The 18,123-nt window shown below is 42.9% G+C and overlaps 1 protein-coding gene across 7 annotated transcripts in view; it reads left to right on the top strand.

Moving 5' to 3' along the window:
* znf423 (zinc finger protein 423) overlaps positions 1-18,123 on the top strand; it is a 178,922-nt gene that overhangs the window by 136,123 nt on the left and 24,676 nt on the right. For 5 of the 7 annotated variants that reach the window (XM_024281572.2, XM_024281574.2, XM_024281573.2 and 2 more), the window contains one exon: positions 2,454-2,543. The exons of the other annotated variants lie outside the window; for them this stretch is intronic. In XM_024281572.2, the coding sequence (XP_024137340.1) occupies positions 2,454-2,543 (90 nt within the window). The remainder of the gene's footprint in view (positions 1-2,453; positions 2,544-18,123) is intronic. 7 annotated transcript variants of the gene reach the window in all.

The following is an 18,123-nucleotide window of genomic DNA, read 5'->3' as shown; positions in this document are numbered from 1 at the left end:
CTGCACAACATTAGGTGATGAATAAATGAATAAACCACACACACTTTCATGCACTTGAGTGGGTGTTTCCCTGCAAATCCTTTACATCCAGAGTAATTCAAGGAAAAAGTATGTTGATCAGGGAGGAGGTGTGAGTGTGTTTGCTGTGTGTACGTTATGCGTGTGCACGCTAGCCATGCGGGAGCGTTTGGTGTTTGACAGCTGATTAAGGAGCGGAGCTCTGACAGGAAGTCTCCAAGGGCATCATAGGAGGTAAGGCCAGCGAGGGGGGGCGAGGGTGGCGGCTATAGATGGAGGCGGAGGGGCGGATGAGAGGAGAAAAGGAGGAGGGCAGCAGAGAAGAGGAAATGGAAAACAAGGTGGAGGAGTAGGGAGGAAGGTGGCTGGGCACCCTGCCGCATATCCTTGAACGCTCGGAGGAGGTCTCTGTCTCCGCCTCTGCTCCCGCGCGCACACACACACACACACACACACAGGGCCCGAGCGGCACACAGGGGTGCTGTTGCAATTAAACCGGCGCAGCGTGGAGCCCAGATTGAGAGGGAGCGAGGACTCCTCGCTGCATGAACCGTACCCCTGGAAGCCAGGGATGAGGAGGGAGAGAAGAGGAGGACAGAGGAGAGAAAGACTGCAGGAAAACACAGAAAACACACATTCAATCGTGCAAAAATACTTGATTTTGCAGAATCAAAGACACAAAAAGATATTTTTGATTAGTTATTAACAATAAATGATCTTTTGATGCATTTAAATCAAATTAAACCTAGACTTAACTAAAGATCAAAATAGGCGTTTGAAGTCCCACTCTATTTCAAAAGTGACTATTAGTTATAATTACGCCATATTTAACCGTAATCAGAAAATCTGTGCTGTTTTCTAGAACATAGTTTCTGCAGAGCGTCGGTAGTTCGTCAGCCTCTCAGTTTTTGGTGGGACTGCTGGCACGGAGGAAGCCTCCCCTCAATTCCCATCATCCTTTTACCGTCTTGGTGGTCTTGTGGTACAGTGTCCACCCTGACACTGTAAGGTCTGAGTTCAAATCCCAGTCAAGTCATACCAAAGACTGAAAATGGGACCCAGTGCCTCCCAGTTTCAAGGATTCAGAGGGTTTATTGCCGTCTGCACAGTAAGGAAACGGCTTTCCCTGTACAATAAATTCTTCTTTTGCTCTTGAATCCCATAAAACATTTAAGATTATTCAGAAAAAGATAAGAAGAATATTTACAGGATGCCTAAAAGAAGCATAATAGCTGAACATTAACACAAAAGTATAACAAATCTTGCATCCGTAAATGACTACATTTATTTACAAATCAGCTTTAGTTTGACACAAGAGGTTGAACTGAGGGTTAAACCACTAAATGGTTCTCAAGAGCGGCTGTGTCTTCAGCTCACCACTCCCCCCAGGAGATGGGTCAACTGCAGAGAACACATTTCGAACATCTAGGTGCGTGACAACTTCTGGGACTTTAACTTTTAAATGTTTTAAGTTTTTTTTTTTTTTTTTTTTTTTTTGCTCACGCTCTTTCCGACTAGCTTACAGCACCTCACAACCCCAACTTAAGAGTGTGTTCAGACTGGACACATTTTGTCACCTAAAGTGAACCAGAGTTCGTTTTCCTCGATAATCCGGAAAAAAAAGTTTCAGTCTGAATCCTTTTCTCAACAAGAAAATTCTGTAACAAAATTAGTGAGCAATATTGGAGCTATCCAGCTGTTCAGTTTTCAGCCAGATGCTAGCTCAGACGAGGAAAACGAAGTCGTACAGCGGAGCCCACTGATTGTAGCATCTACATCACTGCTACAGGCGTTTTCAAACACCACTTTCTGATTTACTACAGTTTGAATAAAGAAATACTCAGTCTTTAGCTTTTTTTTTTTTTTTAGAAATGTCCTCCATCGTGAGAAAAATGACGTTAAAATCACCATTTTTATCGAAGTGGGTCTATAAGTCCTGCATCTTTGTGGTAAAAAAAATCCAAATCTACAACCATGTCGAGCTCCACTTCAGTGTTTCTGGCAACACAACGACACAATTCCCCCAAAGTGCAGCAAAGAACTGTTGTTTTCCATCTTTGAGCTATTTCACGGCGACACAGCACCACCGCGTTCACCTGCTGCGATTGGTTCTTTAATTAGCTCCTAACAAGAGCCTTCAGGAAGCCTGTGTGCTGATTGGATGTCTTATCATGGTTAATTAGCTCAATAAAGTCATTAGGAGGGTCCTCAGCTTGGCTTCCCGGGGCCACACAGGTAGCAGCTCCGACATTTGCATAAAAAAAATAACCAAGATTAAGGAAATTAACTCATTTCCTCAATTTGGGAGTACGATGGCACAATTTTGTTTGCATTTGTCACATAAACTCAAACAAAAAAAATCCAGCAAAACTTGCAGATTTGGGTTGTTTATTGCTGACATGGATCATTTGTTTTTGTGTGTCTGCGGTGTCCAGGTGCGGTGTCGCCTGCAGTGGTTCAAAACACACATCTGGAGCGGAGGGATCACACCACACCCAGATGTGCTCTTGTGAGACACAAACAAAGTAAAAATCCTCGTTTTTTTCAGCTACAGTGGTGGACTTTTAAACCTGTGTGTGTGTTAGTGTGTGTGTGTGTCCTGACATCAGCTGCGTCCGTCAGGTGTATTTGTACCAAAGTTGACAGATGTTATTTTGATGTGGAGAGTGACAGAGGACAAAGAGAGGAGTTGGCGCACAAAGACACGCACAGCCTCGGCTATGAAGTCAGCCATGAGGTGATGTTTGGTCAAGCATGGTTGGGTGGAGAGGCAATTAGTAAAATCGACACGGGCGGAGGCGACGTGACTCCAACTCCAGCTGTTGCGTACCAACAAATTAGTCAATTATTTTCGTGTGTACGTGTGTGCGCTCCAGTTAATGCAAGCAAGTGTGCATGCATGATTCAACCCATAATTGTTGGCGTTCATGCACCGTTGAATGAGCAGAGTCCTGAGCGATGTGGCCGACGCCCCCTCAGTAGAGTCGGGACGCCGCCGTGACAGTTTGACACAACAAAGTGAACCCGCCTGTTTGACAGCTTGACCAGTTTGTGCTGGAAACTTTTGAACCACTTTGACCACCACAGTGAGGCGTTTCGGTTAACCCCCTACATGCCTGCAACCTGCCGGAGGGGGCGTTCAGGTGGAGGATTATGTGAACTAAATAGAGGCGTGATGTGAAACTTTGGTCATTGAAGCTGAATTTGGGGTGGGAAACATCAGTTCTGTAACCTGTCGGCCTGTACCTGCTTTACCAAGGAAGGTGTGTTTGCTTTTTCTGGTGATGCAGTTGGAGTTGTCATCTTCATCCCTGCTGCTGAGTATGAAGCTCCTGAGAAAAGTGTCTGCACCTTTGTGCTTGAGTCAACGTCTTTAAAGTCAAAGAGAAATAAAAAAATCAAGATTCACGAGTTGCGTCTAGTGCACAGGTGTCAAAATCCAAACCTCAAGGGCCGGGTTTCCTGCAGGTTTCCCAACTAACTCACCATTGTAGCTTTCCACTGCTGTTTACCTGATCCAGGTAATCACCAGCCAGTAGGGCCAGACTTCTGAGGAACCAGCAGGAGGCCAGCCCTCGAGGCCGGCAAAAGTACAATGTCTGAATTTGTAGTTTTTTGTTTTTACTTTGTTAGTAAATCGTTGCATTACTGGTAAAAACACTTAATGATGAAAATCGTGTTTTTTGAGTTTTTAACATGTTTATGTGGCATTTTTCTTATGAAAGAGAAAAAATGTTATAAGAAATCCTTTTGTTTTTGCATTTCTGAGTATTTCTCCTTTTAAATCTGTCAATCAAACCGTCACAAACAGGCTCTGTTTGAATTAATGAGCCTTCTTTACATCAGAAAAGCTCTGCTGCACATGCACTAAACCCTCATCTGTTCCTAGTGTCTAGTTCAGGTTCTGGAGAAGAGAAGATGGCATCTTCACATTGACTGCAGTCAAATGAGCCGCCGTTCAAATTTCTGTGGTCAAATCAGCATCACTGGATTTTTTGTGTGAGTTTCATCCAATACTTACGGTAGCAGGACTGAGAACGCTGGAAAATCTCCACCAGACTCCACGGAGCTTCTTGATGTGACCACGGAAATGTGAACGGCGGCTCATTTGACCGCAGTTGGAAAGGATTGTAAATCAATGAAAGTTTGGTCCAGGCTCAAAATGATACTGCTAGACATTTTTTTGTAGCAGCGGTGATAATCTACGCTAGCGAGACACAGAGCTACCATGATCAGAGGAGATTTTGGAAACAGAGGCTTCAGATCAACATGAAAATGTCTTTTTAAGAGATTTAGGTTGTGGGATTTTGGTTAAAAACTTCACAATCGTTATTAAAACACTACTTCGAAAATGTCATTAAAACAACAAGAGTAATGCTTCACTTTCCATTTTTTGTCCATGTTTAGTTCCATGTTTAATGCAAGTTTCTTCTCAAAGTCATACAGGCCTTTACAGTCTACTAGGCCAGAGGTGTCCAAATCCAGTCCTAGAGGGCCAGCGTCCTGCTGGTTTTCCAGAAACCCTGCCTCATCTGCTGCTGATTACCTGGATCAGGTGTGTCTAGCCAATAGAGAGATTTAATAGTCTGTATTAGGCGTTTGTAGTGCGGGGTACCTCTGTATATTAGTGTTTGCAGGTTCTGTCTGCTCCAGCTACAACAAGCGTTTAACTTTATAGAAAAAAGTGAGCAGTCCAAATATAAATACTGGTTATTTTTGTTCAAGATTGCTCTGTATGATTAAAAAAAAAGGTTCCAGAGGTTAAATAAGGTCAGACAATCATGTAAAGCCATAATTGCCACAAGAAAACAACCAGTTTCAAGGATCCAAGTATATTACAGTCAGGTAGACAGCACAGATTAGTCATATCAAGTACAATTTTTACTTTCAAAAACTTTGAGAGATGAGTTTTCTAGGGTAACTGTGGTTTGGGGCATACATTTGATAAAGGAATGGATGTAATTTGCTTTTATTTGATCTTCTTCTTAAATCCTGCTGGGAAAGTTCTGAATTTTATCCTTAATGCACATGAGGTTCTAACAAATGAAAATAAAGATTTTCACATTCAAATGAGCGCGGAACAGAACCAGGAACTGAGCTAAACAAACAGGCGATGGTCCATCCCGAAAGCTTCGGATCTCCAACTGCGCGCTTGCAGCAGCGAGTATGAAGAAATAACAGACTAGCTTAAGGAACAACAGCAGGAGGTGAATAATGAGAGAACAAGCACAGTTAAATGTACAGCAGTGTCAGAGGACTGTGCATCCAGAAGATGAAGAGCTACAGCAAAAATCCAGAGAGGAAGAGTGCGGAGGCGAGGGAGAGAAGGATGAAGCCGTGGAAGTTTGGAGAGTGGGATGGAGAGGAAGGAGAGGAGCGCAGCGATGCCCTCCAACCACCGCATCCCTTTGTTGGATCTGTGTGTGCGCCTGTGTGAGTGCGCACGTGTGTATGCATGAATTAATATTGATTTAGCATTGCAGCGGGGGGTCTTTGAACCCCACTTTTCCTACTCGAGCCTGCAGGGACGCGTCGCAGACTCACACAGGAGTCAGATGTAATTAATGGTATAACATGATGCCTTTACAGAGACGGAGCTGCCGCGGTAAACCTGAGCGTTCGGGAATATCTACACATCTCTGTGTTTATGTGGTGGGGGGGGGGGGGGGGTGTCTCTGCACACAAACTCCTTCAAGTCAAACAGAGGACAATCAGAACTGTGAACACGAGGCTGGCTGTGTGGATGTTAGACTCACTTTTGAAAGCTCAGACGTCTCGAACTTTTAGCTATCATCAATAGTCCCATTCTGAAAATACACCTTCACACAACGCAGGCTGAGTAGATGCCTCGTTTCCACTGAGCGGTTCAGACCAGACCACTACTTTGAGTGTTTCCATTATAAAATGGACCCATTAAGCAGGATCAACTTTAACCATAGTTGGTCCCCTGGAGTGAAAAGACAGGCACACAAAGATCCACAAACACACAGAAGTCCCACTCTGACAGATAGAAAAAAATACACAAAAGAAAAGACTAAAACACATCTGCAGCCATAACACCCACCAGCCCGAGAACAAAAATTCTTTCCCTAAGAAGTATTTACTTTTAAAGGTGCATCACACAGAGAGCGCTTGCTACATGCACAAAATGCTAGCCACATACACAGAACACTAGCCAAGCATGAACACTAGACACACATGAACACTAGCCACTCCCAACGAACGCTAACCACTCCCAACGAACGCTAACCACTCCCAACAAACGCTAACCACTCCCAACAAACACTAACCACTCCCAATGAGCACTAACCACTCCCATTGAGCACCAGTCACTTCTCACCAACGCTAACCACTCCCAATAAAAGCTAACTACTCCCAAAGAATGCTAGCCACTCCCACTGAACACTAACCACTCCCAACGAACGCTAACCACTACCAATGAATGCTAATCACTAAAAAAAAACGAACGCTAACCACTCCCAATGAGCACCAGTCACTTCTAACCAACACTACCCACCCCCAACAAAAGCTACCCGCTCTCAACCACTCCCAGCGAATGCTAGCCACTTCCAACCAGGTAGGACCAGAGCCAGCACCGTGTGAATCTGGGTCACAGTATGGGTGGGGGCCTCAACTGATGGGGATGAGATCTAACCATAACGATGGAGAAAGTCCACAAAATACCCTAGTAAATGTGAATAAACAATAAATAAGTGAAGATACTAGAGAAAGGTGGACAATTAGGTGCAAAATGTTGAAAAGGTGTTAGAAAAGTTTATAGCCCAAAACGTGCATTGACACCAGTTTATATGCCCCATGTGAACGTAGTACGCAACAGTCAGTTTTAACGGACTGGAGATCCCGGGAGAGAAAATTAACCCTTTAACTGTCTGTTAAACCAAATAGTAGATCACCTTTAGAAAACCGTCATCCATCCAGCTTCAAAACCTGCTGGAACCTAAAGATGAGGCACATCCTGAACAGGTCACCAATTTAGAGATACTGTTAACCTATGAAGTTTGCTTTTGGACCGGGGAGAACATAAAAGCCCAGAAAGACCCCAGTTGGGATTTGAGCCAGGACCATTTTACTGTGAGGCAAGAACCACTACACCACCCTGCTGCCCCATCATTTACCAAACATATGATTAAAAACAAAAATTGTGTGTATTACTCCCCCAAAGCAACAAGCAGCAGGAAAAAAAAGTTTTTAAAACAGAGTGAACTTGTTTGATTTCCCCTCAAAAACTTAAAAGTGCAGGTTCATGTTTACTGAGCAGATGACTCCGCCCACTGTCTACCCTAAGCCTAAACATAAAGAGCCTCACCAATTTTTTTTTCTAAAAATGCTTTTTAATCCCATTTTCACACCAATTTCTGCTCTTCATTTTTTCCTCAAACATTTCTCTCTTTCTTTGTCTTTTCTTTCGGGACGCTGCAGAGAAGTCTTCAAGCACACCAAAGCACAAACCTCTAAACACATGTATTTTTGATCACTGCCTCAGAATAATTAATGACGTTGTGCTTATTTATTTATTTGTTTGTATTTGAGGCTGACACAAGTAAAAAATCTGTTTGTGCGAAGCCACAAAGAGGCTGTTATGATTCTGTGCTGGAAGCCGGTTTTCTTCAGCGGTTTTAGAGCAGATGAGGCCTCTGCCTGATCATCTGCCCCACTCCTCAGGGAGGGGGGATTCATTAGGATTAATCTCCAAATTTTGACTATTTTTGTTTTACAATAATGATCTTTTCTTAAAGGAAATTGCAGGGCAGCGTTTCTTTTTTTTTGTTTACATTTTGAAGTGTTGGTCTAGCTAATCAGTTCAGTATTTGAGGAGTTTCTGTGTTGGTGTCTCACATAATCCTTTAACTCACACCTGTAATTAGCGAAGCCCCAGAGACAAAATTATTCCTCCGTAATTGGACGTAATCAGATTATACTGCTGCTCAATCTCACAAGGTCACGCGGCTCGCCGGGCCCGGCCAGGCCGGGATGGGGTGATGTGCGGCGCTCCCGGCGCTGCTGCCGGCCTTTCAGGCTTGATTGTACTTCCTGGAGGCTTTGTGGTTACCTTTTCCACGCAGCTGGACGCACCTTTTCTCTCAAACGTCGCCTTGATTAGCTGTTCTTAAGTTTTTCCGCACCTTCAGTCCTGCACGTTTCAACAGAAAAGAAACCTTCGGCGTGATTTTTCTGCCGAACAATGTGGGGAACCTGCGGGCTGCAAACCGCGGGAGCGGAGCGGCTGCAGAAGTCAGAAATACAAAGTCTGACTTCTTTCTTTTAAAAAACAGAAACTATTTTTTAGTTTTGCTTCATTTTGTGATGAAATAAAAACAGTTTTTAAGGCTTTTTTTTGCACTCATGTTTACAGCCAACAGGCATGCTCAGTCTGCACCACCCACACAAACACACAAACACACACACTGTGCTGTGTGGGTGATGGAGGTCTCCAGCCACGGTTGCAGGTATCTGGCAGGCTTTCCCACTCATGACCTGGTAGTGATTTAGTGTCTTCATTAGCATGGTTGTGTGTTTGTGTGTGCGCTCCAGGGCAGCCGGTGTGTGTTAACGTGTGTGAGTTTTTTTGGAATCGATAAAAAAGATCCGCTCTTCCTCTCGCTTTCCGCTCTGCTGTTCTTCTGGGTGTGTTGCGGCGCTTTCATGGCCACAGCGTGGCTCGGTTTGGCACGGATCGGAGCGCCACTGCGAAGCGTGTCTGTGTGTGAGAGGGAGCGGCAGGAAGGGTGACTCGGTGGGAGATGTGGCTGGCCAGGGCAGGGGGCAAAGACAGACGGGCTGGACCAAGGTCACACTCGCCGTGTGGTTGTGTGTCCGCTCGTGCGTCCCTGCAGGTCCACGCTTTGTGAAAACGAGCCATTTTCTAGTCGGATTTTCATCTCCTGGCTGCAGAAACGGGAGCGTTTTCTGATGTTTGACAGAAGAAGCCTTCAGTCCTTCATCGTCTCCTCTCCCTCCTCTCCTCTCCGGGTCCAGATGGGCAGTTTGCAGGTTAACTGGAACAGCTGGAGCTGCATTATTAGCATCCTGCTGTGAGCTCTTATTGGCTCTGCTCCTCCTTCCTCCTCTATCAGATTTCCAGTACACAGAGTGTGTGAAATTCACTTTCTCTTTTCTTCCTTACTTTGTTTTAAATCTCGTTCTTAAATTTCAGCTCAAAAACGATTCCGGTTTTGTTTTAATCAGATCTTTTACAGCTTTATTAGGTATGATTGCAGACGGCGAACGCTGCGTGTGCAGGACAGGTGCATTTAGGTTTTGGTGAATAGAAAATTAAGCGTGTCCCTCAGGTCCCTCTCCTCTGTGTGAGCCTGTGTGTGTGTTTGAACATGTGTGCGTTGATGTTGTTGTTGTGGAATGGAGATTGGCTTTTTAGTGGTATTTGGATGCAGAGATGCAGGGAGGATAAGCCTGCGAGCTCCCTCTGACTCCCCCTGGGATAACAGATTAAAGAAATACACACACACATAGTAGAGACAGACTTGGTGCACACACACTCTCAGACACCAGTAAACAGCAGGGTCGGATTAGTCAGAGCTACATAAACATACATACAAATTTCTCCTATATTTTAGTCCATAAAGAAAACGTTTGTCTGGTAATGTTGTGGTACCTGTTTGCGTACGTCCAGTCAGAACGAGTTTCAACCTTTGATTGGTTCTGCTGAACCAGAAATACCGTTTTGTTTTTCATCTTTTTTTTATAAACTCTTAACAATCTGTTATTTTTATAGATGAAATCATTTCTGTCACTCTTATCAAGCATCTCAGTTTAGCATTTCTAGAACACCCTTCAGTCTCTCTAAACCCGCTTCTTCCCTGACAGTTGAAGCGATTAGGAGGTTCCTTCAGCAGATGATTCCAAGATGGGACTTCTGCACCTTTAATTCGGATGTCCAGATCTAAAGCCATCGTCACAATTGCCCCAGTGAGTAGATATGTTCTGTCTGCGGGCAAAAAAGGGGCCATACAGGCGGTCCACACAAAATATCAAGTTTGTAGACTACTCTGTGATCCAGTAGAGCAAAAATGTTTCTGTACATTTTTTTTCACAAGCAGGCTGCGGCTACAGTGAACACCTCTATAACACTCAAAGGGGAGATGTAGACACTTGTGGATTTTTCCCCCAAAATCCTGTGCACTACACAAGTGCTGTTCATGTGATCTGTGTGACATCCTCACTGTTGGTAATTAGTAAGAAAACCATCAGAGCGTAGTTTTTGTGGGCATAATACAGACACTGACGTATCTCCTGCACATTTTCCTGGTCAGTGAGGAGCCAGTATTTGCACCTTACTAACGACTAGAGCAAAGGTGAGCAAACTACAGTCTGAAGGACATATGTGGCCCCTCAAACTATGTAATCTGGTCCGCCAAAATAGAATAAATTGTACGTCAATCCAATGATGCAATTGGCACTAAAGTGAGGATAAAAGCCACAGTCATATCTTTCCAAAAAGTCCAAGCAGAACTCTAAAACGTTCTGTTTTAGAAAATACAAACATTTATTTGCAAAAAGATTAAATAATGTTTTCATCCAGATTATATATTATTTCTTTCTCTTATGAAAAGGTGCCACACATCTGGACCTTTTACGCCCCTTCTGTCCAATTTTAGAACCTTTTGTGGTCCACAAGTCAAAGGGTTTGTCAATTCCTGGACTAGACTGTTGCATAAGGGCACCGCACAACAGCATCACCAATACGTTGTTAGTCCATGCAACTTCTATTATCCTTATGAATACTTCACGATACACTTACAACACACACGACAATAGTATGTTCCATTTTCATGACGTCCCTTAAGGTGACCATACGAGCCTCCATTGAACTGCTAGGCACCTGCTCTCTCATAAAATGTCTGAGACCCTCCACGGGCCCGGACGACCCACCGCATGCTCATCAGAGGAGGTGTGTTTCTTTGACCTGCCGGTTAATGGATGTAAAAAAAAAAAAACTCACTTGACTTTGTCCCACCTAATTCTGGCACATAGTTTGGGTGGGTGGAGCAAACACCGGTCAGTATCCTTTTCCCACTTTTGACTAGCTGTTCAGGATCCTGGGGATTATGTTAAGTATTGTCCGTCTCATTTGTTTCTTTGTTTTTTAGACTGTTTATGTCCACATTAATCAAAGTTCAAACTTTTCTGTGTCCATCTGGCTGTTTGTAGACATAAAGTTTATTGAAAATATAACTTTTTTTCCAGTACAGAAAACAAGTGTTCCTGCTCGTACTTTTACCCCAAAACAAAAATGAGTCGTTACTCGGGGTCATCAAAGGTCAGGTGGTTGACCATCTCAGGTTATTTTTCCCAACACTGGTCTGTGTCAGAGTTCTAGATCAAAATCCTTAAATTACAGAAGGATCCAATCACTCAGAGGAAAAGAGAAGCAGCCAGGGGCGACCTGCTCTTGATCACCTTGACGACCGGATCTGAGCCTTGATTGCTGTTGCCGTGGTGATTAGTGGTGAACACATGCTTTTGAGATGTGAGAATGTAAATATCTTGGATGTTTTTAACGCAGACCCCCTGCAGAACTAACAAAGATGTTGTCTGTGTTTGGAGGTGGGCCTGAACTTGTGTTTCACACAGCAGCAAAAGCTGAAAAATGAAAGGTGTGCGATTGGCTTGATGGACAGGTACGTCACATTTCCCGATGTGTACCTGTGCGCTTGTGTGTTGCAGCGTTTTTCACACACACTGATTAGGCTTATTCCCTCCTGACCACTTGCGAGCTTTCAATTAAGATTCAAAACACAAATATTCTCTGCATTCATTACTCTCAACCCTGCTAATGGGCTAAACAGAGCTCTGTGTGTGTCTGCATCCCTGTGTGTGTTATACATTATTTGTAAGTTTATAAGAAAATTCAAAAGTCGTCAGTAATGATCCGAACACCTCTGCTCTGTCAAAATCAAAGTCTCATTAAAAATGTTAATTCAGCTTGTTGTAATGGCCAAGAACTCTCCGTATTTAGCTGAAGGCTGTGTGTTTGTTTCATTTCTGCACCAAAAAAGTGTGTTACCTTGCAGCAATGAAATGATATTTTTCTGTGATGTTTGTTTTTCAACCAGGATGGAGCATCTTTACTAGGGCTACCACGATTAGTCGACTAATCAACGACTAATCGACTATTAAAATAGTCGATGACTAATTTAATAGTCAATTAGTCGTTACTTTATATTATATGGAGTCAGAGTGTAGTAAAGTTGAAAGTTATAATGGCATTCTGCTAGCTTTTTGGAATATTTTGGCATTTATAGAGGTTGTTTTGGCTATTTTGGAGTTTAGCTAATATTTCAGCTACATGCTAGCTATTTTTGCTAATTTGAGCTTTTTCTGTGTTTTTAGGCTAATTTGGAGTTTAGCTAATATTTCAACTGCAGGCTAGCTATTTTGACTAATTTAGGCTTTTTTAGGATGTTTTGGAATTTCAGCTACATGCTAGCTGATTGGGCTAACTTAGGCTTTTTGTAATTTTTTTAGGCTAATTTGACATTTAACTAATATTTTCTCAGGCTATCAGCTTTAGAGTTTTCAGCTATTAGCTTCAGTGATTTCAGGTATTATTTTTAGCAATTTCAGCTATAAATTTCAGCATTTTCAACTATTGTCACTAGCATCTTCAGCGGCCAAATTACAGCATTCATAGCATTATCACAGGCAATGCTATATATCTAGTTTTTAGTTAGTTTAAAGCTAATGATGGTTAAGATGTGTGTTTTACATCCACTTTGTGAAAGCCCGATTAGTCGACTAATTGGAAAAAATAATCTGTGATTAGTCAACTATTAAGATAATCGTTTATGTTAACCCTAATCTTTACCTTTAATTTTGTTTGATAAATAAGAGGAAAATTTACCTAAAAATAAAGAAATATATGCATTTTTGAGTCAAAGCATGAAGTACATTTCATTAAAGCGACTAACTCATTTCAGGATTTAAATAAACGTCAAAAATGTTTACAAATCAGCCGCTTTTTCCTAAATCTCATTTGGAAAAACTGTTGCAAACACAAAGTTGTGAGTATCTGGAGATGGATACAAGCTGTGTTTGAAGTTAATGAGGTTGTGTTGTGTAATACGCACCAAAGTGAAAGTGTGAGACGACCATGAGAAGCGAGTGTGTGCGCACGTGTGCGCGCGTGTCAGTCGGAAGGCTTTTGGCCTGGAAACGGCTGAGCGCTCCAGCTTCCTACTGTTATGTAATCTGATAGGGAAAATCCAAGCTGCTGCACGCACACACTCACTCAAACACACACGGTCTCCTTCCAAGACTCGCATGCTCTCGTGCACTACACAAATATGCTCAATTTGTGCACAAACTGGTCATCGCCATATGCTGCTCGTGTCTGCCAATAAAAAGTCTGCCTGTGTGTTTGTTTGTGTATTTGTGTGTGTGCAGGAGTTTTCACTGGAAACAGTTGCTACAGGCTGCAATCTTTCTTTATCAATCACACTTGAAGGGAAACTACTAAAAAATATTTTTTTTCAGCTTTAGGGCTTGTTTGCACTGGACACGTTAAATGTTAAAGTCACATGAACAGATATATTTTTGTGAAAGTCATATTCGCTTTTTGGGTGGCATAAACGTCTGAATGTCTTCAAGGAAGTAGGAGGAGCTCTTTCATTCGAAAGTGTCCGAAAAACGGTTGCTCTGTCAAACTTGTTGCTCTGTTTTGTTCCATTTTAACTTATCCTATGTCATGCATGTATATGTGCAAAGTTTTCTCCGCTGCTGTGTGTACATTTATATATAGTTATGCGGGTATATATATTCATAAGAGTTTTGATTCCTGTGTTTTTGTGTATTTCTTTATTATTATGCTGCTTCTACAATGGAATTTCCCTGTGGGGATAAATAAAGTTGATCTTAATCTTAACTAAATTTACCCGGAACTCAGAAAAATAAGACTTATTTGCAGTTCTGGTGAGGAAAAAAAAAAAATGACACACTGTTGAAGGGCTCAAACTAAGTCAACCTGCATAAAAGTGTCCCAAATAAGAACGTCAAGCTGCGTTTCCATTACATATATGGGCAAAACTTTATCAAAATTCTTGAAATGTTGGAAAAAAAACACAATTTTGTAATTACAGTTTCCATTAAATTGTAATTATGCAAATAGACACAAATCAACTCACACCATAAGTAATTAAAAACATGTCGACAGATGTGAACAAAACTTTGATTTACAGCAGATACATTCAAGATTCTGTCATGGCACCAGTGCTCATCATCATCCATCAAAGGAGATGTCGGCGGCTTATTCAGGCCATGGAGCGGCGAGCTACGGATGATGAGATTTTGGAAAATCGTGGTTGGTGATTTTACAGAGGAGCCGTGGATCCAACAATTCAGCATGACACACTCAGCTATTTTTCTGTGCTGTGTGATGCTGTGGGACCGCTAGTGGTGCCAACTAACCAGTTGTTTGTCATGTGACTCATTTAATTAAAAAAAGGTTTCCATTGCAGTTTTGCAAATTATGTCAAATTCGATACGCCTCAAAAAACCAGCTCCTCCAATCGCAAATTATTTTTTTGATAAATGCAAGTTTATACAAAATTATTTGCTTCCATTAGGCAAATCTATTAGCTGAAATGTAATTTGTGGAGTTTCATAGTCGATAGAAATGCTGCTGTATTCCCACCAGCGGGGGGCTTCCGTTTGGCACCTTTAAATGCCATCTTTGAAGTGTTTTCAGCCCTTTTATCAAAACAAATATCTAGTTTTGTTTAAAACTGTTTAATTCTGGCTCAGTTTAGGTATTAAAAGCATAACTAAATCAGTGTTTAGGCTTATACTTGGTCACAGCTCATGATCTCGCCCGTTTTACTGAATGGACAGCGCCTCATCTGTGGTATGTTCAGTCAGTGTGGCTTGATCACAGTACTAAAAAAACAATAATTATGTCGACCAATTGTCAAAATAAAAAAATAAGCTTTTATTAGAGTTTCCTTATGTATGATGGTTGGACAAAAAAACAGAACTGAAAGTCGTCCTCTGACTGGGTCCCTGTGGTTCCTGTTCATGGTAAATGGTGTATACTTGGCACTTTTCTACCTTCATTAAGGCCCAAAGTGCTTTACAATCACAGCCTCATTCACCCATACACATTCACACCTAACCTGTAACCATCAGGAGCAGTCCTCCACTTTCAGACATGAGCCAGACCAGTTCATCAGATAACCACTAGGTGGTTATTGAGCAATTTGGATAGAAAACGGCTCAAACGATCTGGTTCCAAACATCTTTAGTTCTTTATGGTTGGTTTGAAGGCAATGCAGCTAAAGTTTAGCTTATCTAGCCAGCCATCACAGGTGGATAAGATTCACACAAAACGTCTGTTTGTTCTTGCTTTATAATATTTTTATTGTCTATAAAAAAAAAATAAAAAACGTAACCTAGAACCCATAGAGCAGGAGTGTGCAAACTTTTTGACTCGTGGGTCACTAAAAGTTTTGGTAATCCACTTAATAAGACAAAGAAATAACATATAACCTGGACAAAAACATACTTTAATCTTGATTGCAAATAAATCCTCTAAAACAGTCAAAACTGTGGCTTTTGTTCTCATTTTGGGACCAAGCGCACCAATGGATTGATGTCTTCAAGGAAAAAATGCTAACTTAGAGAAATGCTGCATTCATTTGTTGTTTGAACTATTGGAAAAATGTCTGTCCAACTCACATGAACATCAGAAAAACCACAAATGTTCCGACGCCACATGAGCAAAGGTCAATGGATCTGTAGTTCATTATCTATGGTAAAAACGACCATAATTACTGGTGAAATAAAGCATTACTAAGGATTTATCAATATAATATATTCTAGTTTGGCGGACCAGATTACATAGATTGAGGGGCCGCATGTGGCCCCTGGGCCGTAGTTTCCCCGGTACTAACCAGTTCTGCAGATCTAAACTTCATGGAACTTTCTGGACTAGAAGACGGGAATGTTTTAGTCTAGAAAGTGTGAAACCTGCATCAGTCAGAAACCCCTCCAGTCAGTCTGTTTCTTTTCATAATATCTGCATCATTTTACTCTTCTGAAATACAGAAGATATGATTCAAGATCAGAACTGATCGAAGCTGCTAAAATCTACTGACACGTAAACAATTGTTTTTGAGGTTTAAAGTAATAGCATCAGTTGATTTAGATTTAGAAATCCATCCATAAATAAATTGTTGTAGTTGATTGTCGAACAGAAAAGTAAAAAAAAAAGACTGGACGTTTAAATAAAGGTTGCAAGCTTTTGAACGGTGCTGCTGTGTGGATAATGAAAGTCAATCAGAGCTCCTTTGCTGCTCTGTGACTGGAGTGTTTCACATTTTTTGGCGGAGCCGAACATTTGTGTGGACTTGGTGAGGATGAGACGGGTTCATCTGAACCAGCGGGAATCTGCATGGCGGAGCGAGGAGAGCGCAAATAATGACAAATCCAACAATCACCTCGGAGAGAGTGATAGAAATAGAGAGGGAAAATGGAGACCGGGGAGGGCGGGAGAGTGTGTGTGGGTGTTGGATCCTCGCGGGACCTCGGCACTGCAGCATTCTTTCCGTGTGTGTGTTTGTGTGTGTGTGTGAGGGCGAGTAAAGGTGGGGGCACTCTTGGGACCCTTCCAGCACTGCAGCAGGTTGTGTTTGTGTGTTTGTGTGTGTGTGTGTGTTTTCCAGCCCCCACACTACCGACGGGTCAAGCTCACCCTCCTACCCTGCATCCGAACACCCCCCACCCCACCCCAACACCAGCGGCGCACTCGCCCCTGGTTGTCATGGTAACACACCTTGAGCTAGCCCCCCCTAGAGAGGTGAACACTCCTCCTCCTCCTCCTCCTCCTTCTCCCTCCGTCCGCTACTCTCTCCTTCCTTTCTCCTGTGCCGCTCCCTCCATCCCGCCGCTCCTCTCCTCCCTTCATCCGCCTCTCTCCTCATCAATCGCCCCGCTTGTTGTTCAGGCCTCCGTGCCACCGGGGACACATGCCGCTGCGCCCGCACACGCTCCCCGTATAGTTTTACGGTTGGATGGGGGGGGGGGTGCTGACAGGAGCATGGATGGGTAGTAATGGAGGTGGAGGGGTGGGGGGGTAACCCCAAGGGACCCCATACAGAGACAGAGGGAAGCTCATCAAGGTGGGGTGGGAAGGCGGGGGCACCCCAAACTACGAAAGGGTTCAGGGATGTGTGTCCATGCAATGGATGGGGGGGGGGTCAATTAGCAGAGAGACGGAGGCGGGTAATGAGAGGGAATGAGGTGGAGGGACAGCATGAACAATGAGGAGGAGTGTACTGCATTGGAATTGTAATGATGAGTCTGGCCGCAGTGCCCCCCCCCCCTTACATCCAGTCTAATAAAGTCGTTAGGACTTAAGGAATCAGGAATTCTCAGATTTTCCTGCCTGATCCGCATATTCAGTCCCTTTTAAAGGCTCATTTCCTGCTTGTATCCCTCCGTCGTTCGTCTTTCTTCAGCCGCTGAGAATCAACACCTTTCTGCTTCATTGACTGTATATATAGAACTGGACTGTGACCTATTCTATTAGTCAGAATAAGTATTCTTGCTCTGATGCCTTTTTCTTAACATCTTTTAATTAATCCCAATTTTTTATGTTTTTTTTTTTTTTCTTTTATAAACGGACCAATCAGATTCCTCAGTAAAGTCATGTTTTGCCCGCTGGCCCCCACCACAAACGAGCAGCTTTCAGTGGAAGGGATGTGGCCTTCCAACAAGCTCACTCATGATTGGCGACAGTAGTTGCCATAGAAACATTGATTCAGGCCAACTCAAAACCAATCACACTGCCATCTGGCTCCAAGATGGGGTTCTAATTGGCTTCATTTCACTGGAGCCAGAGGTACAGCATTTTCTATGGGTTACGTCACACTGGCTCCGTCCAGTTCTCTACATACAGTCAATGCAGAGTTTAAATCTGCCAAAATGCTTTGCGAGACGTCTACAGCTGCAGGACGTGGTTTCCATGGAGTGGACAAATGTCTGTTTCTCTGGTGTCTGACGGCAAAAGGAGGTTTTATATTTAACGATGAGGTCGCTAACCTGACACACTCAGCTGAAAATGACCAGCTA

This window comes from Oryzias melastigma, linkage group LG6 (assembly GCF_002922805.2).
Source record: "Oryzias melastigma strain HK-1 linkage group LG6, ASM292280v2, whole genome shotgun sequence".
Classification (NCBI taxonomy): domain Eukaryota; kingdom Metazoa; phylum Chordata; class Actinopteri; order Beloniformes; family Adrianichthyidae; genus Oryzias; species Oryzias melastigma.
Note: the sequence above shows the minus strand (reverse complement) of the source record. Positions and strands in the feature narration are given on the sequence as shown.